The following is a 27,609-nucleotide window of genomic DNA, read 5'->3' as shown; positions in this document are numbered from 1 at the left end:
GCAATGGCCATTTGAAGTAAATAGCCTCTGCAATAATTGGAGGGCAAATGTCTCTGTACCAGTAGGAGGAAGCATTCATCGCACTTCCACTCTAGTTCCTGGCTACAAGACCAAAGTCTGCACCAGTGTTCTTTATAAAAGAAGCATAAATTTTAACAACAATGTAGCTGGAGGGATCCAATACGCTGCATGGGAGGCTTGACCAGAGGAGAGCTCAAGTCTTGTGATCGTTCTGATTTTTAAGACATTGATAAACTAATAATTTCCCTGAAAAACAAGTAAAGATCATCAGGTTGTTCACCCCAAGCGCCAGAGAACGCCCTCCAAACCCTATTTTTTCTCTTTATCACACAACACCGCAATATATGACTTTTCAACCTTCTCTGTTATGGGGAGGGCTCCTCCTCTTCATGGGAGGTCTTCTACCCATTTAAGATAAGTTATCTCCCTCTTTTGTGAGGTTCTTTTTTAATCCTTTCGTGCATCATTTTTTCCTTTTATTATTTCTTTCATGTTCTTCCTACTCCACTTCCTCATCCAACCACCACTTTTCATCATCCATCTCTAACATCACATATTAGCTAGGCCTTGAAAGTTGAAAATAGCATACCAGAAAAAGCGTAGGGTTTGATAACAGTAATTGTGCATACGTGCCTGCGCGACATCTATTTAACATATGCAGATTGTGGTGAATCCTACCGAGTATCTTCAAAAAAATTCCAATGGTTTGGGAAAGCTCCACTAAACATTTTTTTTTATACTTGTATGTTTAACAACGGTTAAAAATAGACACTAAATATGTATGTTAAAAATAGACACTAAATATGTATGTCAATCGTGTGTACAAGAACTTACTAGATAAGTAAGAAAAAAAGAAGCCTAGTGTAGCATTTAGCATTGCAGTATAACCCATTTGTGCTGGTCATATGAAGTTAGTTTGTTGATCTATGTGACATTTGAACCCCCTCAAATAAAACTTTGAGAAGTTAAGAGGAACAGGTAAATGAGATGGTCACAGTCACATATAACGCTACACCGTGCTTCCTCATCCCTCGCTCTCCAGTTACGCTCTCTTCTCAGAAGATGCGCACGCGCCACCGCTCTCCGCCCCGGCAAGCAACTCCACGCCGTCGCTACCGTTACCGGCCTCCTCTCCTCCCCCAACCTCTTCCTCCGCAACGCCATTCTTCATGTCTATGCTGCCTGCGCTCTCCCTTCCCACGCACGTAAACTGTTCGACGAAATTCCCCAATCGCACAAAGACTCCGTAGACTACACCGCCCTCATCCGTCGCTGTCCCCCTCTCGAATCCCTCCAACTGTTCATTGAAATGCGCCAACTGGGCCTCTCCATTGACGCGGCCGCCATGGTTTGCGCTCTCAACGCGTGTGCCAGGCTCGGAGACCCGAATGTTGGGCCTCAGGTGCATTCAGGTGTGGTGAAGTTCGGGTTTGGGAAGTGCACCAGAGTGTGCAATGCGGTAATGGATTTGTATGTGAAGTTTGGGCTTCTGGGTGAGGCTAGAAAGGTGTTTGGAGAGATTGAGGTGCCTAGTGTTGTGTCTTGGACAGTGGTTTTGGACGGTGTGGTGAAGTGGGAAGGTGTGGAGAGTGGGAGGGTGGTGTTTGATGGAATGCCTGAGAGGAATGAGGTTGCTTGGACGGTTATGATTGTCGGTTATGTTGGGAACGGGTTTACAAAGGAAGCTTTTTGGCTCCTGAAAGAAATGGTATTTGGTTGTGGTTTTGAGTTGAATTGTGTTACCCTTTGTTCAGTTTTGTCAGCTTGTTCTCAGTCTGGTGATGTGTGTGTGGGTAGGTGGGTTCATGGTTTTGCTGTGAAAGCAATGGGGTGGGACTTGGGTGTTATGGTGGGGACAAGTTTGGTTGACATGTATGCAAAATGTGGGAGGATAAGTATTGCGTTGGTGGTGTTTAAGAACATGTCAAGGAGGAATGTGGTGGCGTGGAATGCTGTGCTTGGTGGGTTGGCCATGCATGGGATGGGGAAAGCTGTGGTGGATATGTTTCCTCACATGGTGGAAGAAGTGAAACCGGATGCTGTGACTTTTATGGCTTTGTTAAGTGCCTGCAGCCATTCGGGTCTAGTTGAACAGGGTCGGCAGTACTTTCGTGATCTTGAGTCTGTTTACGAGATAAGGCCAGAAATAGAGCATTATGCTTGCATGGTAGATCTTCTTGGTCGAGCTGGACATTTGGAAGAAGCTGAGCTTTTGGTGAAGAAGATGCCAATTCGTCCAAATGAAGTTGTTCTGGGGTCCCTTTTGGGTTCCTGTTATGCACATGGTAAGTTGCAGCTGGCCGAAAAGATTGTGCGAGAGTTGGTTGAGATGGATCCACTCAACACAGAGTATCATATCCTCCTTTCCAACATGTATGCATTGTCTGGGAAAGTAGAAAAGGCAAATTCCTTTAGGCGGGTTCTTAAGAAAAGAGGTATCAGAAAGGTGCCAGGAATGAGCTCCATATATGTTGATGGTCAACTTCATCAGTTCAGCGCAGGGGATAAGTCACACCCGCGAACTTCAGAGATTTACTTAAAGCTAGACGACATGATTTGCAGGTTGAGGTTGGCTGGCTATGTCCCCAATACAACTTGTCAAGTTTTGTTTGGTTGTTCCAGCAGTGGTGATTGTACTGAAGCATTGGAGGAGGTAGAACAGGTATTGTTCGCTCATAGTGAGAAGCTGGCACTGTGTTTTGGCCTAATTAGCACATCATCTGGTTCTCCACTATATATTTTCAAGAACCTACGGATATGCCAAGACTGTCATTCTGCTATTAAGATTGCCTCTAACATATACAAACGTGAAATTGTTGTCCGAGATCGTTATCGTTTCCACAGTTTCAAGCAGGGTTCTTGTTCTTGCTCTGACTATTGGTGAGTGAACCTTTTGGACGAGGAAGTTGAAGTTTCAATCATCAGGGACTCATTAGAGTAACTCGGTTTACATTATGAGGAGGTCCATCCTCAGACCAAGTATTGTTGGGGAAAGTGAAAGCTAGGCTGACTACAAAGAGAATGAAATGAGTTGGTTTCAGTTTCAAGACCTATGTTGTGTTTACTTCCCTCACCTATTTTTTGGGAAGTTCTAAATCTAAACAAGAACGATATCTCACTTAATATGTATGACATTGTAACTATTGAACAGCACTTGAACTTTATAATTACCTAGAAGAATAGACATGAAAGATATCACCAATTCTTTTCAGTTTGCATGATCAATCCAGGTTAATGAGTTGTCTTTCTGAAGTTATAGATGTTATATACTATAACTATGGTATAATTTTATCATGGGGATGTAGCTCAAATGGTAGAGCGCTCGCTTTGCATGCGAGAGGTACAGGGTTCGATCCCCTGCATCTCCATTTTTTACTATTATAATGGAATGGAATGAGTTTTAATTTTTTCATCCCTATACTACCCTAGTTATAAAAAGCTTTTTGATGTTTTACTCGATAACCATTCCTTTTGCAAATAACACAAAAATAAACAGTGTAGTTTCAAATCTCCTACCAAAATGAATAGAATTGCAAAAAGTGAATGGAATTGCATCTATTACCCAATTTTCTTATTTACCCATTTCTTTTTTTTTATTTTTAAGTTTTTGTTTCTACAGGAATTCCAAAATGATGAACGTAAGATATGCGAATTGCATATATATTCTACCTTGCTGCGTAATCATACTTTGAATAGGTAGCCCTACAAATTACCAATTGAATTACAGAATAAATTGTTTTCCAATAACCACTTCACTGATTGACAGAAACGCGCATTTTTGTATATTGATGATGAAAGCCAAGCCTCAACAAGCCAAAAAGTGATTGTGATAAGAAAAAATTGACAAATTAGCAGCAACGGCAGATTGGTAGCAACGTGAGCGGTTTCTTCAGGCTTGGTGGTTTCAGTGAGGGTAAATTAATAATTTCATAATTTTAATGCTTTAGTACCTTTTTGCTCAATCCCATTCCTCCCAAAATTTGGGGGAGCAAAAGTGAGAGTAAAGAGTGGTATCTAATGGAATGTGTACTATTAGATTCCATTCATTTTTAAATAATTCAAAAAATGGATCTCTTCCACCTTCCCCTTCTTTCCGCTCCAGCCCCTCACCCTCCATCAATCCAAACGAAGCCTTAATGACATAGCAAAAGCCTAAAGGTCATGTAAGGGTAAATCCAAGGATTTGGATCCTCTCCATCCAGCTTCTCTCCATCCTCTCTCTATCCAAATCTGAGCCATTGATTTAGAAATTTAAAGGCTTGGATCAATTTAAGAAGAGAGAGAAAAAATGAATTGTATTTAAAGGCTTGAATCAATTTAAGAAGAGAGAGAAAACATAAACTAATCCTCACCTTTAAAATTCAAAATCAATGGCTCAGATTTTGGATGGAGAGAGAATGGAGAGAAGCTGGATGGAGAGGATCCAAATCCTAAATTAAATGACAAAAGATGCAACAAATCTCGTATTGTCCTTTTCAATTTTAAACATGTAGTTTTGTTTAATTATGCATGTAATTTCTTCCACTCACTTGAAATTTTTGAAAACCTTATCCACCGGCTTGCATGTAATTTCTGCCACTCATCCACTCACTTGAAACTTTTTAAAACCATTTATCCACCGCCGATAGCAGTGATTAATCCTCTTATTGTGAATACTTACACTAAGTAATAAAAAGCTAGCCACAAATGTGCTATATTCCTATGAGCGAGGATAACCTAATTATGGGATAACCTAATTAAGTATGTACAATAGGTATCCGTCCATTTATGTACCAAAATAGGTATACATCTCATTTAGGATGTTCGATTTGGACCATACATTGAAGGGCATTAAATTATGGTCCATACAAAATTAGAAAGGGAAGAATAACTGGTGGTTTATCAGACTCTTTGGTAGAGAGTTCCTATTTTTTTTTTGGGTTACAGAGAGTTCCTAATTTATGACTAAATGATATCTTTATTAGAAAATACAAAAAAAAAAAAAATCAGGCAAATCAATCAATTATACACGTAGTTAAGAACTATTTCGTGGTGCAGGATTTTCAATAAATTAAACCAATTCAATATGGAGGTGTTTATTAACAATTATCAAATCCAAGTCACTTGAAACAAGTTCATATACATGTAATGTAATAGTTGTGCTGAGACGCCTATATAGCCCGGGAAAGCAAACCCTTGCTTGTTTTATTTGTTCTCAGTTCTTTGTACCTTTTCTTTCCTTGTCCTCCAACTCCTTGTAATTCCAAATCAGACCCTTATTTTATTAAAAAGAGAAAAAACAAGTAGAATAATTTATGCTTAAAACAGAGTACAAATAAAATTTTGAAAAGAAGAGTGGTAACAACTTGTAAGCAATTAAAGATGAGGTAACAGAATCATATTTTCCTTTACAAAGATTCATGAGAGTTACTCAGGATTTACATGCAGTTGAAAAATGAATGGTATTATTGCCAATGGATTCAACAAATAGATGAATGGAACAGCATGTCTACTGGACTGAAATCTTCTGGAGCTTGCTTCTCTTGAAACTGTTATAATCTACTAATAATCTGTCTTCGATTAATTCCTCCTTCATTTCATCCAATATGGTTTTGAAAACCTGTTAATTTTATCAGCCTGTTATCAGAATTGGTTTAAGCAAATCCAATTTGCAGCATGCATGTGGTAAATAGGAGGAAAGAAAGGAATTTGGATTCCTGCCGCCAGGAAAATCCCGCATTCACGTTAGAATGTGAGCCCTCTGATCTTTGATCAGACGACTCAAAATACTTGAATGCGAGATTTCACTAAGTGCAGAGAATTCAAATTCGAAAAGGAAGTAAGCATAGGCAGTCTAACCAACTCTATGGCATCCTGCATGATATTTTCAGGGATTAAAGTGATTGCTGGAGTGACACTAAAGCTTATATGCATCTCCGTTTGATTCTTAAGCCAGCTACTTTTTCTCATCCTTTCTGGATAAATAGCACTTCTAAAATCTAGGCTAAAATCATCAGGATCGATGATACCATTACTGAGGCCCTGCAGCTCCCACCTTTTCTACAAAAGAAAAACAAATTTTAGATATAAGACAAAGTCATAGACGTGCTTTCACCCAAAAGCTGAAGCTATTTATGCCGTCCAGTCCAGAATCAGTTATAGCATCTAGAAGCTAATCACATAAACTTCTTCCCATAATTGATTTTGGCATCGGAACATGCTATCAATATCTCTAACAAGGATGAACTCTACAAAATTTAATAAAAACAAGTTATAGAAATACATATATTCCAAAGAAAGTTCTTACAAAATTAAGCTCAATAATTTTGGTCACATGATGTGGAATGTTAGGTGGGTAATCTTCCCCATTAGACTTGAGTGATAACCTGACATCTGCTGCTGGGTGGAAACTCCAGAATAAGAATTGTATGGGGGGCATTTTGATCCTCCACTCTTCCTGCATACACATAACACAATATTACCACAAGCATTTCAAAGTGACAATAGCTTCATAGATTTCCTTGCCTTCATATTTAATTAAGGAGAATCCATATAAGAAGGGAACATTCCTACGCATACACCGACTCCCGAATTCATCTTGGTTTTCACAGACTAATCTTTTCAACGAGTTTTCCAATATTTTTCCCGATTAAATAAATACTGGTGGCAACTACATTTTCATTGCAAAACCTTAGAAAATTTTATCGCCATTTCCCCATCGCCCATGATGATGAATGGAAAAAAGAAAATTTCCTGAAGAAACACAATTCCCTAGTTTCTTTCCCTTTCCAGATAATGAGTGAAAAATACCTCATTGAGCTGTTCCATTGTTTTTTGGTCAGGAAACATTGTTCTGAAGACTCTGCTCTTGTCATCCATATATTGATCAAAGGAAGCCTGCGAAACAACTTAACATGTGTTTTAGACAAACTAGCTAGCATATAAGTTATAAGAGGAAAATGTAAGGGTGCTAAGTAAAACTAAAACTAAATACCCCAGGCAACTCATAAAGAGGAACATCAACAGTGCTTCTGTATCTGAATGAGGATTTTTTCTCATTCCGTATCATTGGGTATGATGCTGACTTTGTATGGCAATGCCCTCTAAGGACATGCTTCTTCAGTAACCGGGTTTGGAAAGGAACCATAACAACACTTGCCATAATATACATGAATGAAACAATAATTAAGATGTTTGTAGGCCTTTTCTTCTCAGTTCTATATATGCATGGAATGGTATTTAAATAAATTCATTAGGTTGTTGACCTAAGTCCTAATTAATCATAATTATGCATGGTTGGAGAATAGTAATTGTGATGGGGAAGTGAAAGGTCGGTGGTATTTGGCTTTGGAAAGGTGTGGAAATTCAGTCCACAATATTTGGGTCCATGTGGCTCAAAACTTGTAGTTTTTGTGTGCAGACAGCAACATATGCCAAGAAAGGTATATTAGGCAAGGCCCCTCTCCTGCCATCTTCTTTCCCACAAGGCTCAGAACCGCTCGATTCATAATTAGGTATGAATGTTTACACTTCCCTTAATCGACTCATTATTTGTTACTTGTAGTTAAAAAGCAAATACCTTTCAGAAAATAAACTTTGAATAGAATAAGGATTTAGGCACAAACTCCTTTTCCTTATAGTGCACATCCTAATTGTTCTATATTGTAGTTTGATTCATCTTAAGATTTTATTTATTAGTCTTGCAAATCAGAACATAAGCATGGAGGTAGAAGATCAGAAAAGAAAATATCTTTCATTTTGGTTCTCTGCTAAATGAAAGCACTTTAAAACCAACACAAGACTATTATCATTATGTATGCATGGAAAATTGTTTTGACTCCTCTTTTGCCGATAAATGCAATGTTAAAAAAGATAGGTTAGTCTTCTTCACTTGCAGGCAATGTTGTGAAAAACTAGATTCTACGTAGAATCGGAGAGGGGGTTCAAAATCGTATAATCGTATAATCCTAAATTGAATCGTAAGATTCTACCATAAATAGAAAAAAAAAATAGCATTGATATCTTGTAAGTCACATCATTTAACAAAAAATGGAATAAAAATTCATCAGATTAACATCCATATGAGTCATAATCTCAGTCCAAAATCATAAGAGTACTAGAACATGAAATTAAAAGATGAAACAGAGACGTTGAAGAATAAAGGAAAACAAAGATGTTGAAGAATGAAGATAAAACATAAGAGGAAGAGAGTACAAAAAACAGAACGTGAATGCGTGATTCAATTCACTCTACTATGAGTGAATTAAATAGGCAATTAGAGGCATGAAGGTTGGGTCACAAGGGTTGATTTTTCGAAATATACAATCAGTTATTAATTCTTATCAATTAACCATTCAAATTTGGCAACTACAATCAACTAGAGCTTCAATTTCGAAATCCCCTAAATGCTGGGTGGTGGGTTGTTTTTTCCACAAAGTAAAAAAACTCTCTAATTTCCCCAATTTTAGGAATCAGCTTCAAAAATTAAAAAAATACTAGAATCGTAAGATTCAATAGGATTTTACGATTAAAATCTAAGATTCTACGGGATTCCACCAAAAAAAGATTTTGCATGCGTTTTGAATCGGAACAGTGCTGCAAAATCGCAAAATCTCTATAGATTTTGCTAACATTGCTAACAGGGTTATGTCATCCTCTTGCCCTTTAACTATTTGATTGACAATAATCTTCTCTAGGTAGCAGCACTAGCAGACTAGCTTTAAAACCAAGCATCAAGAGAATGGAAAATCTATACTTCAGCAGAAGCAACTAACCAATACATGTCTTTAACTGATATGGAGCAACTACAGGTAAAGTTTCACTACAGATATTGTGGCTGCAAATGTTTCATCTCCAACGTTTTCTATTCAATGTATGCTAGAAGTAATAAGAAATATTAAATAGAATGCTATTTCGATTTGTAGCTGATTATGTAGTGCTTCCCTGCAATTCAATGAATATTGGTGATAAATATTATGATCCTCATATTAATATATTTAACTTCTCCCGTTCAGCCAACTTGTAGATTTATATTAATTACACACATCATTTCATAGCCCAATACTCATGTAATATCATTTTATTTTTAAAAAAGTTGCTGTATTATAGTGTTATTACACATCAAATTCATATGTCATGGTATCAATGCTTTCTGGTAATGTCTCCAACAATTTCTAAGCAGAATATGGAATCCTCAAGGCCATTCTTTGAGCAAGCCAAGGTCTCTTTGGTTCGGGGTCAATGAAGCCATGCATGAGAAACTGTTCTGCTTCTTTATCCATTAATTGTCTAGCCCATTTTACTCGTTTGGATGGACAGCAACCCGGTCCAAAGCACCTGTATTTTTTATATGAAATTACTCTAAGCTTTTGTACTCAATAAACAACAATTTTGCATTGAAAAAGTTTAAATTATTTCAATTAAATATACATGTCAAATAACTCTTTTGTATGTCTAATGGGACAAGCATACATACACTTGGAAGAAGCAACAACCCTGGCATGTTTATGTCATGTAATTGGTAGCATATGTTGCATTATTGTATCAAATCAAATTTATCTTTGTATCTTCCGGTAGGATTGAAATCTTCTGTCCACGAACAGTGTCTCATTTTTTGTTGCACCAAAACAAATTTGAAATGCCAATTGAAAACCACCATATAAGTTTGCAACTTCCCCACTTATGTCTTTTTTAAGTGACATGAAAATATTTCATTGGTGAGACAGGAATTTGAGACATCATATGGAGACTGAAAATCTGGATCCCTTTTGTTAACATAGTATTTTTTCTTCTTATATGTTTTAGTTCACTGTCTTAACTCATCCTATGTTTTCACTGGTTATTGATTTAATGAGAAAAAGATTTGGGCCTTATATCAGCAACATCTAGAACTGCAAAATGGGAATGATATACCTGTATTCATAGAAGCAAGCACTTCTTTCATTCTCAATTTTTCCCCAATTATTCCAACCAACATGCTTTATACATTGATCCATGTAAGTAAATGCAAAGACAACTCTTCCAAAAGGTCCCCATGGTCGTCCAAGATATGCATATGAAGTTCCTCCGTTACCTGTGATAACACATCTGCAATGACACCAGAAATCACTCAATATATTGTTGTATGGAAAACATGTTACTAATTAAGAAACTAGCTTTTTCCATGTTGAACTTATGGAATAAAATGCAGTGATAGCCTGATAGGTACGAAGATGAGGTTGTTAATTAACACTAGACAAAGTCACACACCTCAGAAATACATAACCGGTTGTTTCCTGTGGAGATTTTCTGCTCTGTGCAGTTATGAACCCTGCAGACTTGCAGTGGATATGACAGTGCTCCAAGAGTGCAGTGCTATTACCAAAAATGAAGTCCACACTTCCTTCAATATAACAGTCTTTCAAATATTGTTTGCCATAATGCAAATACACTGTGTCCTGCATCATACTCATTGAAGAAGTTATACTAAAAGACACCATCCAACACAAAAATCACTATTTGACATTTCAAAGGAACTGGGATTAACTCTGATGACATATTAGAATTTAAGCTAAACCTTACTCTAACCCTCTCATTTATAAGTACTTCATTTCATTTGCCGTATCTCTAGTCAATATGGGAATTAATAATACATCACCATATAAGATATTGCTTACCGGAAAAAAAAAAATATAAGATATTGTTTTTAGCCTCTCTAACTTATACATTAAGAGATTGTGGCTACCTGCCATCCAAGGAATCTGCAATTATAGAATGCACATCTGTCTGCTGTTACCCTAACTGCCACTGCTTGCCCTGAACCCTTTGAGGAAAAAGGAGGAAAATAAATAAAAAGGTATATGACAATTTGGTTAGTGCACCAGTTAAAAAGGCTTTCTTCAATAAGCTTATTTAGACACTATTTAGTATGAGGATTCAGAAAAGAACTATAACGTCTATTAAATTTACACCCCCCAAACCCCAACTTTGATACATTCACTTATCTTCCATCTCAATCTCACCTCTTTTTTCTTCTTATTTCTCATCACATCACCCCTCATATTTTTCATTTCTCTCTTTTCTTTATTTCTCACAATAAAAAAGGAAAATGCAAAGCTTCAAATTACAAAGGGCACCATTCAAGTTTTTTTTTATCTTTTCATGAACAAAAATAGTACTCCCTCCATTCCAGAAAGTTTGTAGTTTAAGGTTGTGACACAAAGAGTAAGAAAACAATTATTGATAGTATAATTTGACTAGACTGCCCTTATTTAATTTTACTAGTATGATGTGCAACTATTAAAATATACTTAGATAGAGAAGAATGTAATTAATAGAGAAGAGTTGTGGTTGGTTAATATGAAAGGTGATAAGTGAGAGAAAATGTATTAAATGAGATTATAAGTGGAAAAAAATTAGCAAAAAATGCATTGGTTTTCTAAAACAACAAACATTTTGGGATATTGAAAAATGATGCAAAACAACACACTTTCTAGAACGGAGAGAGTATTGAAATTTGAAAGGTTCCAAATAATTAACTTGATCAACTATTTTTGTCATAGACCCATCACAACAATTAAATTTGTCTACCACTCTACCTAAATGCACTAATGTTCACTTACCAAGTCAATTTCATCCAACAAAACAATGACAGAGAACCCAGCTAACACATCAAAAACACAACAAATGATTACCTCAGGGGAAGAATTCTCAAAAGTAATATTCTCAGCAATGAAGTCCTCCCCTTCCACAATGATGCTGCCACAACCAAAGGTTCCAGTCCCTATTACCTGAGCACCCTGCAACAAAACTCACAAGTATCACCACCAAACAATAAAACAATTGTGATCTTTGGTACATGCCCATTTCCCCAAACGAAGAGAACACCCAAAAAAAAAACACCTACTTGGTGGTGCTCGATTCTGGTGGCAGTGTTGTTCCATGTAAGAACAGTGTCCTCAGGGCGCACACCAGCGAGGGTGATGAATTTCTTGGTCTTGGCCACGTACAGTGGCTGTCTGTAGATTCCCGGGGACACCCGAATCACCGTCCGGCGAGTGTTGCCGAGTGGCACTGCATCAATGGCTTCCTGCACTGTTCTGTAGTGCCCGGTTCCATCTTGTGACACGGTCAATACTAAAGCTGCCATTTTCTTTCCTGAAAACTTTGCACTTTCAATAACAGTTGCTTTCTTGTGTGATTATTGCTGGTCTGAATGTATGATAATGAGTGCAGTGTGTTGTTTTTGCTGTATTAAGTAGCCTTGGTTGCGGACACAACACGCAGAGAAAGAAAAAAGACATGCATAGCATATAGAATCTTTGGTCAGTGCTCTGTTATTTTATCTTTTGGTTTGTTTTTTACGGAATCTTATTATTTGTGCTTGATCTTACATGCAAATGCATGAATCACGCATACATATGCTATGCTAAATCAAAATCTTATGTGTCCCAAATTATGTTTCATAAAATTTGATTTGTAGTGAAGACTTACTCGATATTAGAGTATTGGAGTATCGGGTGATTAATCACACAACTATTGATTATGGAGATATTGTTGGGATTGACTCATATCTTATCAGTTAGTTGAATTTGATTTAAGGGGATTGTGATATTGGGTTAGAGGGATTCTATCTTATGGGTTTAGATAAGACTCTATCTTGTCTATGAGTTTATATAAGACTCTATCTTATCTAATGGGTTTAGATAAGATTCTATCTTATCTTATTATGGGTTTAGATAAGATGTTTAGATTATCTTATCTTGTAATACTAGAGTTAGTAGTGTCCTATAAATAGATAAGACCTCTAACAATAAAAGTGTGTCATGTGCTAGTGTGCACCAGGTGTGTGCGGAGTGTGCGAGGGTACACAACAATTTGGCAGTTGAGAGAAACCGTTATTGCATATGTGTGAGACAGTTAGGCAGTTGAGAGAAATTGCTATTGTAAACACAATTGATTATTGAGAATCAATAAAAGGAGCTATAGCTACTCTATAGCCGCAGAGGTAGGCTCAATTGGCCGAACTGCGTGAACAAAGATTCTGTGTGGTTTATTCGTGCTTTCTCGCTCTATCGTACTGTCTGAATCAAGTTGTGTCTTTCTTTTCCTCAACAGATATCTTAGAAAATAAAAAATAATATCAAAGGCAAGAGCCCAAGTGAGTTGCTAGTTAGGGGGACTTGATGATTGTCCAAGCTTGAATAAAAAAGGGCAATGCTCAATATTACGAAATGAAACTAACGACCCATTGTATGTCCATGAGTTTACAATGGCTGCTCAACATTTATGGTTCAAACTCCTACGTTTTACCTGAACATCTAACAATTATATATGAGAGTTGCGGGTTTCATTTAAGAGCTCACCACAATAATGATGAATCTTACTTGTATAATGATTTAAAAGATTCATACCCATTTTAGTCTTTGCATAGTCAAAATCAATTCTAACTAAAGTTATCCAAACTAAATTCAGTTATCCAAAACCTCTGAGAACCTTGTTTTTTCCTGCCCCTCTTCGTGACTTTCTTAGGACAACCTCTTTTTTCTCCCAACATAAGAACCTAGGCCCTTACGAGCTCCTTTTCCACATAAGAACAACGGAAAAAAAGGCTCAAACCTAGAGAAAACCACATTAAGGGGAACCCCCGAAGAAACACAATGGTCCGATACTTGACGCTGATCGAGTGCACTCCCTGGGTAAGCCAAAGTTGCTGCCTTAGAAGTAACATGTCAATGAGCTGATATTAACCGGCAACTTATGTGGAATTGTGAAAGTTGCCACTAATATACGTAATTCAAACTCACGTTTACCAAATCCAATTCTGATCAAATTTAATTCTGGGTAGATTCAATTCTGCTAATGCTGATCCTAAAGGACCTAAACACACACTTACTTTATCATCATTTTATTATTATTATTGTTCAAAAACATCATATTGAAACCTGTCAAAAATATTCATTGGTCCCGGATCCGGCCCAAAAATAAAAAATGTCAAAATGATGTCGTTTAATAAAAGCAGTGTTGAGTTTTTCCCGGTGCAATAAAACGCTCTTTGCGGATCCTCAATCATCTTCATCAATCAGTGTCCGTGTCTGTGTGTGATCCCAAAACCAGAGAGAAACACATGGGGTTCTTTTCAAGGAACAGAGGAGACGACGACACCGTCGACGACTTCGACGACTACGATCCAACCCCCTACGGCGGCGGCTACGACATCAACCTCACCTACGGCCGCCCCATTCCTCCCTCCGACGAGACCTGTTACCCGATCGGAGGATCAGATGAATCCTTCGACTACGATCGTCCTCAGTACTCCTCTCACGCTGAGCCTTCTGCTTATGCCAATGAAGCTCTCGATGTTGAGTATAGTAGCTACTCTCGCCCTAAGCCTAGGCCTGCTCCGGCTTCGTTTAACCCCGGGTATGGGAGGAAGCCTGAGTCGGAGTATTCTGGATTGGAATATGGATCTGGGTATGGGAGGAAGCAGGAGCATCAGGTGACCGGGTCGGAATATGGATCCGGGTATGGTGGGAGGAAGCAGGAATCATCTGAATATGGATCCGGGTATGGGCGGAAGCAGGAATCCGAATCTGAATATGGATCAGGGTATGAGCAGAAGCAGGAGTATGAGGCCCCTGAATCCGGGTATGGGCGGAAGCAGGAGTATGAGGCTCCGGAACCCGGGTATGGTCGAAGGACGGAAGGTTCTGGATATGGAGGTGGGTATGGTGGGAGGAGTGAGGAGGAGAATCCCGGGTATGGGAGGAAGACTGAGTATGAGACGGGTGGGTCAGAATATGAATCCGGGTATGGTGGTGGGAGGAAGCCTAGCTATGGGGAGGAACAGGGTAGTGGGTATGGAGGAAGGAGTGAGTATGAGGAGAAGAAGCCGAGCTATGGAAGGAGTAACTATGAGGGACAGGAGGAGGTTGAGTATGGTCGTGAGCGCCCTCCAAGGCTTGATGATGATGATGATGATAATGAGGGCTATGCTCGTAAGAAATATGTGAGTACTCTTTCCATTCCATTCCATGAACTAATTGGTATACTTTAGCTTTTGATTGCTAATAATGCACCTCACTCTGATTCAAATCATGTGTCTGATTCATTTCCTAAATTATTATTAGTGTAATTGCTTAAACTAATTGGTGATTTAGTAGTGTAATTCTCTGTGTATCTGGTATAGTATCACATATATAGCTTGTTAGTTTCATAGAATTGAAGTGTTGAAGCTTGATTTTCTTTATTATGTACAGATAGAGTTCAAAAGTCAAAACCTTATGTTGGTATTTAGCTGCATTGGTTCTTCTAGTTGATATAATTGAGTGGATTACATTGATGCACTGCTATATATCTAGATCCTTGGTAGTACCGCATGCTAAAATGTCATGAGGCTTTTTGAACTTCATTTGATGAATGCTAAAATGTCATGATCCTTTTTTAACTTCATTTGATGAATGCGTGAAAAGGGAATAAGAAGCGATATATGTAACTTAGTCAAATATTGCTTAACATGTTATGTTTAGTTTGAAACTAGTCTGACTTTGGGAATTGGGAGTATACATCTCTCACCCCTCATTCCCTCAATTTGCTGGGAAGAAAAATGGGGGGATGAGATGCTATGAAGTGGGGTGGATTCCATTCACTTTCATTCCATTCTCTGTCTCTTGTACTCCAAATGATGGAACCTATTACCTTTCATTTCCATTCTATCACTTACTACTAATCCAAGCACAACCTTAGGCTCTGAATGTGTTGGAGCACAACCTTAGGCTCTGAATGTGTTACTCAACGAACCTTTCACTTTTGAGTTGTGGCATTTCTTTAGCACAACCTTTCACTCGTGAGGTGTGTATGAATCATAACTCAACAAGGTGTTCTAAATAGATTTTGCTAGCAGAATAAATTCCTACCTAATAATTGTAAATATTAGATTTGCATTGTATATGAAGTTGTTCATATTCAAATTGTTATTCATTTTATGTTATTTTCATACCATTGCAGGGAGATGATGGCTCTGATGATGATGATGAGAGGAAGAAGCATCACCACAAGCATCACCATCGCAAGAACTATGATGATGAGTAAACAAAATGCCATTTGTGGCCGTGTGAATGGATGCCATCCCATAGTTACCTACTAAATAAAGGGTTGGCACTTTATATCCCCCAGTTTGTTTGGACTATTACTCTGAAATCTTGAGCTTTCAGAACTATTGGTCTAAAGTGAATGTGTTATTTGGCTTTTGAGTTTTTATAATATCCCTCATGTTTGGGTTGTTGTGTTTAATTATTTCTTACTTGGAAAGATTGAATGCATTTACACTTATTATCTTGTCATTTTGCCTCCTAATTGCCCATCCTGTAATTGCCGCTGGCTAAACTTCAAAAGATTTGAATATTGGCACAATGTGCATGCCAAGTTTGATAAAGGCTTAAAAGCATATTTGGTCCCCACAAATGCGTTTCGTGCAAAATGAGTCCCTAAACTATTTTTTTAGCATTCTCAGTCCCCCACGTTATCTCTTATTACCATAGTTAGTCATTCTGTTAGATTTTAAACGGTTTTTGCCTTGGTGGAGTTTTTTAAGTGACTTGGAGGAGAGAGAAGTAGGTTGGTAGGAGAGAGTTCCACATGCTGAGTGCTGACTCTTCATTTTTTTTTAAATCTCAATTAGGATTTTTTTTTTAATTAAAAAACTCCAATAAAAAAAAATTACAATCCTCATCTGGCTTCTTCATCTTTCATCTGTAAGTTTGTAACCTTCTTCAACAGTTTAGTCTTCCACTTATGTTAAGGCCGTGTTTGGAAACACAGCTTAATTAAGCGCTTATGATTATCATGAGCGCTTATTCATAAGTTATTTTAAAATATTTATTGACATAAATTGAAAATAAGCTATAGATAAGCATAAGCTCTTTTTCATAAGCTATTTTGAATAGCTTATGAAAATAAGCTCAAAACAGCTTATGGTAGACTATAAGCTGTTTGCATAAGCTCTCCCAAACACTGGCATAAGAACTTATGCTATCAGATAAGCTCAAATAAGCTCTTCCAAACGGGGCCTAAACCTTCTCCACCCATAGCCACAACACAACACCCAAAATCAGTCCCTACCACCCAACACCTTCACCATGCCAGACTCCTTCTTCATTGCACAACACCCAAAATCATGTCTCTCGGAGCCATTGCCTGCAACCTCCAAAACCCCAAAGCCATTTCGGAGCCATCGCGTTTTCCCTCTCCCAGCCATCGATCGTGTTCTCCTTCTCTCTCGTTAATGGTGTCTATCTCGAGTTTTCTTTTTCCAGATCTGGCGATGGTGAGTTTGGGTGTGGGTTGAGGGAGGGTTTTCCAGCCTCTTTGGTCTGTTCCCTGAGCTTGTTGAGGGCTTCGGAGACATGGGTATCTTTAGAAACCTTTTGTTTGCCTTTTTTCTCGATTCTCAAATCGGGTAAACCCATGCCCAGTTCTTGAACCTCCGACGGCAGAGGAGAAGCCTCCTCCTTTTTGTTTGCAGAAGGTTTTACGGTTAAAAAGAAACATTGCAACGAATGAAGAAAACAATAGAGAGAGGGATAGTGACATTGGAAGGGAAGAAGAAAGGTTGAAGTTCTGGAGTGTTTCACTGTTTAAGTTTTCTTGTTTTTCTATTTAGATTTTAGATTTGTTTAGATTATTTTTCTATTTTAATTTTAATTTTAGAGATATCAAATAAAAATAACAAATGTTATTCTGTTATATTTTTTCATTTTAATATATTTATGATTTTTTAATTATGAATTCTCTCTCCTAATAAGATTCTACATCACTTAAAATTGCCATGTAGGACAAAAACGATAGAAAATTGACGGAAAACTGAAGAGGGATCAAAACTATTGACGGAATGTAACGTGGGGGACTGAGAATGCTAAATAAATAGTTTAGGGACTCATTTTGCACGAAACGCATTTGTGAGGGACTAAAAGTGCTTTTAAGCCATTCTTTTATGCTTGTCACCACTAGTTGCCTAGACTAGTAATTAGGTTCATCAAATCACAGAAGCTTGACAAAACAACAGAAAGAGCAAATTGCCACTTGCATTAGAAGTACATTCAGCATTCTTTTGATCATTTCCCTCTATCTGTTCCTCACGTTTCAGACTAAAAAAATAAAGAGAAGATATTTACCAATTGTATGTACCGATTGTACATTGAAGGAAGTCCTCATATCAACTACCAAAACATTAAGTCATAATATCAGTGCTCAGAATTTGAAAGATAACTATTCAAATTACAAATCAAAGGACCTAGAGAAATGTAGCTGGAGCTACAAAGGGTCTCGTTCCAAATAAGGGTCAATCTCATTATGGATCTATTGTAGGCAGTATTACCTTGCATTTGCACAAGGCCGGTTCCATGAACTCTTTCTAAGATCTACCATTTCAATGACTTAAGATGCGGTAGCAATTTCTAACTATCATAAAGTATACACGAAAGATGAACTAATCATATATTAGAATACATAAGGAACGGGCAACAGATGATAAAAAAATAAGACAAAAAGAAAAATTTGAGGAGGAACTTAGAGGAGCTTCTTCCTCTCAAAGAATGTCTTCAAATGCCATAGTTGCATACCAGCAACGGACAAGCAGACCACAATTGAAAGAAAACCGAAGGTGAACATCTTGCTGTTAGTTGCTTTGTTAAGATTTTGCATCTCTTCCTCCCTATATCAGCCACATGAATAAAAAGATCATCAAATTTTGGTAAAAAGCATCATCAGAATGAACAAAAAATTATTATGCTCCAATAGAGTGCATGACCATGTGAGGCCAAAGCCAGACATTCAAAAACTTGACATATATATAAAAGTACTTACTTCCTTAGTTGGCTTATCACTTATCAGTCTAATGAACCATACAAAAGAACATGTAAGCAAAGAGGTTCATTATGTGGAGCACAGGAAATAAGTATGTTGGTGATATAACAACAAATTTCTGATCCACTCCAACACGTTAAATTATTAGAAAGGAGGATATGGTAAATGAGACATAATAATCTGCTAAACCGGGACAAAAAAAGTAATGTCATGAATTATCTAGAACTGTTCCCTTTTCTATTTTATTGGTTAGGCCTTAGGATTTGTTATGGAGACCCAGATTTCATCCATCAATCTATATCAGGGGGGAGAGAGAAAAAATTAAATGAATAATAGACTCTTCTTGGATGGTAAAACTTTGATGCAATGCAAAAGGCATATGTATATGGAAAAACGACGAGAAATATGCACTTAGTTGTGCTTGTGCCCAAGAGATCCCTCTCAGCAAATGATTGCAATCTCTTATGACCCAACGACAATATATTTCTTCTATCTTCCATTTAAAGAAATTTTGAATGAACTCAGCAAAATACTTTTTCCATCAAAGATACATGGTCAACCATAATATTACTAAACAGTATCAGGACACTTGTTGGCAGAAATCAGAGTCTCATGACAATTATACCTTTCGCGAAGGTAAAACATCTCTTCATGGATGGATGCAACTGTATCATATAGCTTCTTCAACTCAAATTCCATTACCTAGACAATGGGAAGTAACAACATATTAAATACCAAAATACTTAAATTTATAGAAAGATCTTGTGCAATTCATCACAGATGATTTTTTTTTAATATAAAAGTTAAATTGTCAAGGATTTCCGGAGAGAAGTAATTGAAACCAAGAACATTGTGATACTATTCCCTATATGAATATTATTCACATCTTCACCATGTAGCCAATCATAGCAAGACAGTGCTGCTTTGTATCAGAGCTTTCCAGATAGAATGAGAGGACACCAGCATAGCATTAGTTTATCAATATTGTAGGTGTCCGAAGAGCACACCAACATATTTGAGCATTGTGTGTAATATTCGAAATATCATTCAGGCAAATATGTCTAAGGAGTTACAAATGGATCCACCAGGTGGGTTTACCAACATGGTTCAAAATAAACCTATTCAGCTCTATCAAAAATCAAAATTTTCAATAAATCCAATTAGATAGCAATGCTTTTGAATAGTATTTTCGCAAAGTTTAGCACCAGTGTATCACTGATCAATGTAATACAGATTCAACAAAGTTTTCCTTTGGCAACAAGCTTTCTAATACAGCCCTCCTCGATATTAAGGCTTGGGATTGGCAACATAGAGAGTTAAAATGCAACAACTATAACAAAAATTACCACATACCAATTGGCCCACACATATAAATCCCAAGTCAAGGAACAAAAATAAATGCAACAATAACAAAAATTACCGCATACCTATTGACACACATAAATCACAAGTCAAGGAACAACAGAATGCTACTTACTTCAACCTGCCCTTTCTTGGCAACCTTGGACCAGTCTTTGGCAGCAACCCCAGTTCTCCAATCGAATTCAATGGTCACAATTGAGACACCGGCCCTACTATCCGGTATCCAAAAGCAAGCTGTGTAGTCGCCGTCCTCAGCTGCAGTAAATGCAAAATCACCAGAATCCACCTGATCCCCATTGTGGTAACTGTTTCCATAAGGAGAACTCACCTTGCAACCACACATCATAACAAAGTCAACCCTCTAGACAAGCCACAGGATCACATTATCATAAAAACTATAAAGCATTCCAAATTAAGAAACCTTACAACTCAAAATAAATCATAAGGTTCCACTAACCAATGCTCCTAGGAAACATTGTACAGCTGCCTCATTTGAGATTCAATATTATATCATATAAAGATTTAATTTTTTTACATGCATTTCCTAATTCCTACTATAAACTTCGAAAACTGCTTTTTTTAGTTGTTAAGGTTAATTCATACTTCATGGTCAGTCAAATTAGGAAAGGGCAAAAAGCACTCAAATTTAGCACACACACACAATTGGGTTTGTTTGGGACAGAATCACGAGCTTGTTACCTTGACCGTGATCTTGTGAGTATCAGGAATTGGGTACCCTTCATTGGGATTAACGATACTGTACTTCCCCACGCTCATGGCATTGCTCTTAATGTCCTCTGTTATGCACTTGCTGTGACCCGATTTCAGCTCGAATCTCAGTGAATTCGCGAGGCTACAAGTCAATGCGAGGGTAAGAAATGCAGCAAGAAGAAGAATTGAATTGAGCATTGCGACGATGGGAATTCGCGAGGCTTCCAATTTGGGATCGGATTAGGGTTCGAATTCACAAACAAGGGGGAAATACAAAACGGCAATGGAGAAGCAGTTACTCAACAGTAAAAAGAAACTAAATTATGTTGAAAAACAATTTTCTACCATAAAATATTGTTTTAAAAGGTAAAAAATAAAATGTAATTTATAAAGAGTTTAATGGATATGCACTTTCAGTGTTAAATCGTGTAAATGGCATTCAATCAATGTATGTCGCGTAGGATGAAGAGTTACATTCATTTTTTATTTTCATTAAAATGTTTTTTTTTATTTGATAGAATTCAATTGAATATTCAAGTAAACATACACAAACATGCAATAAATGTATATGTATTGTCAGTGTAAATCAATATATGACCGGATCTGGAGCTGGGAGCCTACACCTGTAGTTGTAGCTAGGATGGGGGCTTTCAATGGGATGTGAAAAGGTAAATGGTATCTTGAGACTTGAGAGTTCTTGGTTCAAGGGAGGTAGAGCTCCTACGGAGGTAACGATCATGCAAATATGTTTCTAGGGTAACATGATCAGAGGGGGTGTTCGATCCAAGGTAGAACTCGGTCGGTGAGAGTGTGGTCGTGGTCGTCATTGACTTGATCGTTAGAGGGGTGATTGTCGGAAAGTTGGCGGGGTCAACCCGACGGGTTGTCTGAGTCATCCACCAAAACAATAGTCCCCTAATTTCGGTATTCAGTTATGAATTCTGAGACGTATGAGTGCTTGCTTCTTAGTGAAAGGGTAGTCGCTATTGACTAGATCGTCAGAGGGGTGGCTGTCAGGGGGTTAACTGGGTCAATGGTTGAGACTAAGAAAATTTAAATAATAATAATTTACATATATGCATATAAAAGAATGAGATTAAGAAAATTTATTATATATATTTAGGAGCATATTAAGTATCGAGTAATGAGTATCCATGAGTACGAATATTTATACTTGCCTCATTAATAATTAGGTAAAGAAAATATCCATGAATCTTCGTGGGTTCGAGTAATTCTATGCCTATCAAAAAAAAAAATATAACTATAACAATGCAATGATTTAAATACATCAATATACATTCAAAAGTTATGTGTATCCTTATTTTTTTTTTAATTGCAAACTCTATTTTAAAGAAGGGATGAAAAACAACATAGACCTAACCTATGGCAGAAAGACAACATAAAATTAGCAACGGATTTCATAGAATACCATGTTAATACATAGAGTTCATGTGTAAAATTCAGTTTGTTTTGGAATGAACCTATCTTCAGTAATTAGTAGCTAGAAAATTTGGAAATCCTAATTGTTAGTTTGTATATAACTATATGTTAGTAAATAAACAATTGGATTAATTACGTAAGACATAGAAAGGTGACATGTAAATGTGGGGGGGGGGGGGGGGGGTGGGTTAAGAGCCAGTGGGCACATATCATATTCTGAAGTTATGCTAAATCAGTATACCTCATGTTACTCCTAAGTTGTTGTATATTAATGTCACCACTTACAAATTACAATCACAATTCAAAACCTTTAAACAGCAAGTGTTACAAGGAAGCAAACAAAGTATAGAAGTTATGGGGGGGAAGAGACAGTGTTCAAGTATTACTTTCGAAGTTAAAGAAAGTACATTATTTATGTTTGATTTATTGTTTTGCGCGAGTAAAGAGATACTGTTTCGTTTAGGGTTTAGGGTCGAATTCCTCTTTACTAGCACTTTCCTCATTCTGCAAGGTATCTGGAGAATTTGCTGCAGAGTTTTCAGCAGTTACAGCACCAGTACTATCAGCATCTTGGTTTCTTAAGAGGGAAGAAAATGAAAATCGATTGCAGGTGGAGCTTGCTTTCTGAAGACCCTTTATGGCTCTCATAGCAGCAAGAGTGCTGCGATATAGATACATAGGTTCATCCCCAAGATTTGAGGATGTCTCAGGTAAGGCATTTGTCGCATTATCTACCGCTGGTCGAGACTCATGTTCTGGAAGGGAAGTAGATTGAACTACTTCTGCTTCTAGCGGAAAGAGTAGTTCAAGATTTTCCTCGCATTCATGAACTAGCCGCGTGAGAGGCTCAGTAGTGAAAAAAGGTTGACGGAGAACAAGCTGTGTAAAAGGCAACTGCAACAGTCCACCAGTTCTTTTATCATACTTCTTCAAAATTTTAATTAATCCTGTGGAAGTGGAAATCTGTTAATAGCTTCACAATTAACAATTTAACTCAAACCCCATCAAACAATATATAAGAAAGGTGATATATATATGAATCATGTAATATGTACGTGCATATCAAGAAACTTCATAGATATGCTCGCTTCGACACTAAAGAGGCAATTTGATACATATCAGATTAATTAGATGTTGTACCTGCAAAGTTTAAGGAACTGTAATTTTTTAGGAGCACCATCTCTCCATGGATGGTGACCAAGTCCTTCCTGATTTCCATCATTTCTTCACTAAATTCATAGTCAAAAGTGTACATTTCACGTTGGTAGCTTTTATCTTTAAGACGCTCAATTCTCTCTTTCAGCTCCTGTTGAAAGTTGCAGACAAAAATCGGTAAAGAAACAGAGCTGCCCAGTTGTAACGAAATAACATTTTAATTGGAAGATATTCTCTGGGCAGTGACCAATATCTTTTGTATTGATCTTTTAACTAAGCATTTCAACAATTGGATTCAGTACATTATACAAATTATAACTGAAATGTCAATAATTACCCCCGAAAAGTATGAAAAGCAGACATCAGATTAGCAAGAGTTACTATTGAACATCTTTATTAGAATTTGGGTTAAGCTTAACTTTACCTCAAAAGCTACAGAGGAGAGGATTGCACTACCCTATATAAAGGCTTCTTGGGCATATCTCTAGTCAATGTGGGGCTTCTCAACACACCCCTCATGCCCAAGGATGGACATCTGGAGAGTGAGATCTACAAGAATGAACATATGCGGGTGACCCATATATGGGTGGTCTCTGATACAATATTAGATTTTGGGTTAGATCTAATCTACCCCAAAAGCTAGCTTAGAAGTGAGGATTGCACTTCCATATATAAAGGCTTATTTGGTCATATCTCTAGTCAATGTGGAACTTCTTAACAATCATCAATAAAATTAGCTAGAGCTACGCCATTGCAGATTTCGTGTCTTGCGTTAACCTAAGGGAAAAAACTATTCACGGAAGAGGCATTATCCAGCTTGTAGGAAGAACTGAGAGGAATCTAAAATTAAAAGGACTGAAAACTTTACTTAATTGTCTTATCTATACTATGAGCTACGCCACAAGCACTAATTTATAGACAGGTGCAAGCTATATAAAAGGAAATAGATCTATTCTAAAAACAGTACAATACCAAATGATTTACAGGATCAGAAATAAAATAGGAAAATAATGATAGTATTCACAACACTCCCCTCAACCTGGTAAACGAATATCTATTATTCCCAACTTGCAAGTAAGCTTTTGGAATTGCTTTGTTGCTAAGCCCTTTGTCAAAAAATCATGTGGTTGATGCATCGAAGAAACATGCTCAGTCTTTCCATCACTATCTAACTTCTCCTCAATGAAATGTCAAACTATATTGGTCTATCTCCACATGTATAGTCTTGCCATGCTATATCGGGTTGTGAGCTATGCTGATGGTCAACTTCTTATCACCCAACAATCTCATAGGAGCTTTATACCTTGTTTTGAGGCAGTCAATAACTATTTTCATCTATAACAGTTCACAAATCCCATGAGCCATTGTCCTAAACTCTGCATCAACACTTGACCTTGCTGCAATGTTATGTTTCTTGCTCCTTCATGTTACTGAATTTCCACCTAGGAATGTGCAATATCCAATGTTGGATCTTCTATCAACAACCGGTCTGGCATAATCTGCATCCGTGTACACTTTCAAGGACAGGTTCCCTTCTTTCTTAAATAATAGACCAAGACCTGGGATTGACGTCGAATATAGAAGAATTCCATTAACATCCTATTAATGTTTTTCTCACAGGTAGAGAATGAACTGGGTCACCACACTCACTACATATGTTATGCTTTATCTGTCAGGTTTTAGCTAGATATATAAGTTTCCCCACAAGTCTTTGGTATTGGGCCTTCTCCACCTTGGGGCTATCTCCTTATGATCTCCAATCCTGTAATTCTATTCTATGGGTGCTCCACTGGTCTTGTAGCCAATCTGGTCAATTTCTCTAAGACGATCAAGGATATATTTTATCCGGGAGATAAAGATTCATTTATTAGAGTAGCAAACCTCTACCTCAAGGAAGTACTTTAGCTTCCCAAGGTCCTTCATTTCAAATTGGGCAGCTAGCTTCTCCCTTAGCTCCAGATTTTCAGGCACATCATTACATGCAATAATAATATCATCTACATAGATCAGAAGAGTGAGTTTGCCTCCCGGAGAATGTTAATAGAGTATGATCACCTTAACATTGTATATACCCAAGGGAAATCATAGTCTGAGTGAGCCTCAAAAGCCAAGCATGGGGAGACAGTTTGAGCCCATATAAGAGACAATTTTTAGCAATAACTCTTTTCCTATGTACTATGTAGGATACTAGACCAAACCCAAGAAGCATTATGATTTATGAGTGAACCATTTGGAAGTTAGTAGCATTCCAGTTTTTATCTTAATTCATTTTTCATGTTGTATGTGAGAGTTGCCAACGCAAACAGAGTGTCTCCTAATAACTCCTAGCTGCAACCATATTATTTTCATCTGCTACTCCCAACAATTTACAAATTACAAAGTCATACTGGCTCAATTTACAAATAGATTGACTCAGCAAACAACTGGGTACAGGAATTGTTATGGACTTGGTAATGGCCTAATGGGTCCTCAAGGAACCTCGGCACAAAGCTCCTCATGGCTCATACTTGACGTGCATACATTGCACCTCAATCATGAGAGAATATCCAATTATCTGCATAATGGCACCATGCAGCCTCTCACTCGAATGATTGGCACTCTCTATATAACAATATTAGTCTTCTATATGTATTATATTCTATTCTTTCAACCTTAATCATTATGCTGAAATTCTAACTTGCATTGGAGTGCCTTTTGTTTGATAATTCTCTACTGTTCATTGGTTACATCAACCACCCTAGGATCCAACAATCATCAGCGTCCAACCCTTATACCTAAACATATATATTGAATGAAAATGATACCTAAAGACTGATAGACTATTGATGGTATGAAAATAAAACAGACGGATGATACTGATTCTACTGAACCTTTCAACTACAATTATCAAAAGCTATGGTACCAATTTGTAATGGCCAAGTTCATTCTCAACCTAGACTATTTAGAAAGACTGCTAAAAACACTTGAACAACTCCCATAGTATCAGCAGCCATGTTATTCAGCAGAACTCCCTAGTCCCTACTGATTTAAGGTAGCATACTAATTCATGTCTAAACTTGACCAAGTCATGAGCTTTTTCAATACCCAATTGTGGAAACTCAATTGGCTAATTAGCAATGACCCATTTTGATCCAAACCAATAAGAATGGATCAGTACCACTACCAACATATCATGTTCATATATATGTCACAACTAAGAAGTCAAACCACATGCCTAAAATGAAATTAATCAAGGCAATAACTTTCTCAAATACCCAATTGAATCAATTACTCAATTTCACAGAAACTAACAAGAATCGCAGAATGGTTCGGAAAAAGACAACAAGAAAAACCTGGAAGCGGATGACAAACTCTTCCTCTTTATCAACGTAGAAATCATTGAATTTTTCAAGCTCTTGGTTGAGAATCCGAAGAAACCAAGCCTGCAGAAGGTGTGGTGAAATGGGTTGTTGAAAAAGATGAAGATGGAGGTCAAGGGGTGGTGCAACAGTGGTGGGTAGATGATGGTGCTTGAGGAGCTTCTTCAATGGCTTGTAACAGAGGAACTTGTCCCTCCACTCAGGGATGGTTTCTTCCAAATGGGTCTTGAATTCCTTCCCGAATTTCATCGCCGCTGTGGAATTGAAAGCAGCTCAATGATTGGAATTTAGCTTTGCATATTTGAGGATATTTCAGAGAGAGAGAAAGACAGTGTGTTCAAGATTCGGAGGAATCTAGAATATTTGATTGTTCAGAAATAGTAAAATGGAATGTAGTGAGGGGACAAGTTGGTCTCTCCTCTTTTGGTATATAGACTCGGCACTGCCCCTCATGGATATCGTCGAATTTGAGATTTAGTCACAGAGTTAATATTCATAATTCTTCCTCTAAGTTTATTCTCACACCAATAATTATTTGTCCACATCTCTAAATTGAGGTGGAAAGAGGTGGAGGAGGAGAGAGATAGGAAGAAAAGAAAAAGTAAGAGAGAGAAAGTATAAGATGTGATAAATGATAAGAGGAGAGAGATAGAAATAAAAATAGGTGAAAATGAAGTGTATAAATAAGGAGGTGTGTATATATCATTACTCATTCTCACACACTTGCATTGCCAACTGAACT

The 27,609-nt window shown here is 37.3% G+C and overlaps 6 protein-coding genes and 1 non-coding gene across 7 annotated transcripts; 3 read left to right on the top strand and 4 right to left on the bottom strand.

Annotated features, from left to right (window-relative positions):
* Nucleotides 1-850: 850 nt before the first annotated feature.
* Nucleotides 851-3,254, top strand: LOC130739397 (pentatricopeptide repeat-containing protein At5g15340, mitochondrial-like). Its single transcript, XM_057591669.1, has one exon. It carries the CDS (start codon nucleotides 1,004-1,006, stop codon nucleotides 2,903-2,905), a length of 1,902 nt encoding a protein of 633 aa, XP_057447652.1. The 5' UTR covers nucleotides 851-1,003; the 3' UTR covers nucleotides 2,906-3,254.
* A 62-nt stretch (nucleotides 3,255-3,316) lies between these two features.
* On the top strand, nucleotides 3,317-3,389 carry TRNAA-UGC (transfer RNA alanine (anticodon UGC)). Its single transcript has one exon. It is a non-coding gene; the product is annotated as a tRNA-Ala (tRNA).
* Nucleotides 3,390-5,341: 1,952 nt separating this feature from the next.
* LOC130739396 (uncharacterized) lies at nucleotides 5,342-7,225 on the bottom strand. The gene is made up of 5 exons (XM_057591668.1): nucleotides 6,995-7,225; nucleotides 6,811-6,897; nucleotides 6,308-6,457; nucleotides 5,860-6,060; nucleotides 5,342-5,620 (listed from the first exon to the last, which is right to left on the bottom strand). Exons 1-5 carry the CDS (start codon nucleotides 7,169-7,171, stop codon nucleotides 5,510-5,512), a joined length of 726 nt encoding a protein of 241 aa, XP_057447651.1. The 5' UTR covers nucleotides 7,172-7,225; the 3' UTR covers nucleotides 5,342-5,509.
* A 1,823-nt stretch (nucleotides 7,226-9,048) lies between these two features.
* Nucleotides 9,049-12,465, bottom strand: LOC130739395 (pectinesterase 31-like). The gene is made up of 6 exons (XM_057591667.1): nucleotides 11,885-12,465; nucleotides 11,673-11,777; nucleotides 10,724-10,801; nucleotides 10,249-10,436; nucleotides 9,913-10,086; nucleotides 9,049-9,336 (listed from the first exon to the last, which is right to left on the bottom strand). The coding sequence occupies exons 1-6, from the start codon at nucleotides 12,125-12,127 to the stop codon at nucleotides 9,174-9,176; spliced, it is 951 nt and encodes a 316-aa protein (XP_057447650.1). The 5' UTR covers nucleotides 12,128-12,465; the 3' UTR covers nucleotides 9,049-9,173.
* A 1,552-nt stretch (nucleotides 12,466-14,017) lies between these two features.
* LOC130739393 (uncharacterized protein At5g39570) lies at nucleotides 14,018-16,319 on the top strand. The gene is made up of 2 exons (XM_057591666.1): nucleotides 14,018-14,986; nucleotides 15,985-16,319. The coding sequence occupies exons 1-2, from the start codon at nucleotides 14,105-14,107 to the stop codon at nucleotides 16,066-16,068; spliced, it is 966 nt and encodes a 321-aa protein (XP_057447649.1). The 5' UTR covers nucleotides 14,018-14,104; the 3' UTR covers nucleotides 16,069-16,319.
* Nucleotides 16,320-18,205: 1,886 nt separating this feature from the next.
* LOC130739392 (transmembrane emp24 domain-containing protein p24delta9-like) lies at nucleotides 18,206-21,209 on the bottom strand. Its single transcript, XM_057591665.1, has 4 exons — nucleotides 20,902-21,209; nucleotides 20,318-20,530; nucleotides 19,466-19,542; nucleotides 18,206-18,688 (listed from the first exon to the last, which is right to left on the bottom strand). The coding sequence occupies exons 1-4, from the start codon at nucleotides 21,109-21,111 to the stop codon at nucleotides 18,544-18,546; spliced, it is 645 nt and encodes a 214-aa protein (XP_057447648.1). The 5' UTR covers nucleotides 21,112-21,209; the 3' UTR covers nucleotides 18,206-18,543.
* A 1,356-nt stretch (nucleotides 21,210-22,565) lies between these two features.
* On the bottom strand, nucleotides 22,566-27,268 carry LOC130739391 (SPX domain-containing protein 4). Its single transcript, XM_057591664.1, has 3 exons — nucleotides 26,841-27,268; nucleotides 23,494-23,659; nucleotides 22,566-23,300 (listed from the first exon to the last, which is right to left on the bottom strand). Exons 1-3 carry the CDS (start codon nucleotides 27,114-27,116, stop codon nucleotides 22,813-22,815), a joined length of 930 nt encoding a protein of 309 aa, XP_057447647.1. The 5' UTR covers nucleotides 27,117-27,268; the 3' UTR covers nucleotides 22,566-22,812.
* Nucleotides 27,269-27,609: the final 341 nt, after the last annotated feature.

Source organism: Lotus japonicus, chromosome 2, assembly GCF_012489685.1.
Source record: "Lotus japonicus ecotype B-129 chromosome 2, LjGifu_v1.2".
Lineage (NCBI taxonomy): Eukaryota > Viridiplantae > Streptophyta > Magnoliopsida > Fabales > Fabaceae > Lotus > Lotus japonicus.
The sequence above is the reverse complement of the archived record's forward strand: the minus strand, read 5'-3'. Positions and strand labels throughout refer to the sequence as shown.

What these genes read in the sequence shown, in the direction of transcription:
- LOC130739393 (XM_057591666.1), top strand. Translation starts at nt 14,105, where the DNA reads ATGGGGTTCTTTTCAAGGAACAGAGGAGACGACGACACCGTCGACGAC. An exon ending in GCTATGCTCGTAAGAAATAT is followed by an intron (nt 14,987 to 15,984) that starts GTGAGTACTCTT and finishes ATACCATTGCAG; the next exon opens with GGAGATGATGGCTCTGATGA.
- LOC130739395 (XM_057591667.1), bottom strand. Translation starts at nt 12,127, where the DNA reads ATGGCAGCTTTAGTATTGACCGTGTCACAAGATGGAACCGGGCACTAC. An exon ending in CCAGAATCGAGCACCACCAA is followed by an intron (nt 11,778 to 11,884) that starts GTAGGTGTTTTT and finishes GTTTTGTTGCAG; the next exon opens with GGTGCTCAGGTAATAGGGAC. An exon ending in GCTTGCTTCTATGAATACAG is followed by an intron (nt 9,337 to 9,912) that starts GTATATCATTCC and finishes TAAAAAATACAG; the next exon opens with GTGCTTTGGACCGGGTTGCT.
- LOC130739391 (XM_057591664.1), bottom strand. Translation starts at nt 27,116, where the DNA reads ATGAAATTCGGGAAGGAATTCAAGACCCATTTGGAAGAAACCATCCCT. An exon ending in AGTTTGTCATCCGCTTCCAG is followed by an intron (nt 23,660 to 26,840) that starts GTTTTTCTTGTT and finishes AACTTTCAACAG; the next exon opens with GAGCTGAAAGAGAGAATTGA. An exon ending in CAGTTCCTTAAACTTTGCAG is followed by an intron (nt 23,301 to 23,493) that starts GTACAACATCTA and finishes CCACTTCCACAG; the next exon opens with GATTAATTAAAATTTTGAAG.
- LOC130739396 (XM_057591668.1), bottom strand. Translation starts at nt 7,171, where the DNA reads ATGTATATTATGGCAAGTGTTGTTATGGTTCCTTTCCAAACCCGGTTA. An exon ending in CTCTTTATGAGTTGCCTGGG is followed by an intron (nt 6,898 to 6,994) that starts GTATTTAGTTTT and finishes GTTGTTTCGCAG; the next exon opens with GCTTCCTTTGATCAATATAT. An exon ending in AAATTATTGAGCTTAATTTT is followed by an intron (nt 6,061 to 6,307) that starts GTAAGAACTTTC and finishes TTTCTTTTGTAG; the next exon opens with AAAAGGTGGGAGCTGCAGGG.
- LOC130739392 (XM_057591665.1), bottom strand. Translation starts at nt 21,111, where the DNA reads ATGCTCAATTCAATTCTTCTTCTTGCTGCATTTCTTACCCTCGCATTG. An exon ending in CCAAGAAAGGGCAGGTTGAA is followed by an intron (nt 19,543 to 20,317) that starts GTAAGTAGCATT and finishes CCCATTGTCTAG; the next exon opens with GTAATGGAATTTGAGTTGAA. An exon ending in ATGTTTTACCTTCGCGAAAG is followed by an intron (nt 18,689 to 19,465) that starts GTATAATTGTCA and finishes TGGCTGATATAG; the next exon opens with GGAGGAAGAGATGCAAAATC.
- LOC130739397 (XM_057591669.1), top strand. Translation starts at nt 1,004, where the DNA reads ATGAGATGGTCACAGTCACATATAACGCTACACCGTGCTTCCTCATCC.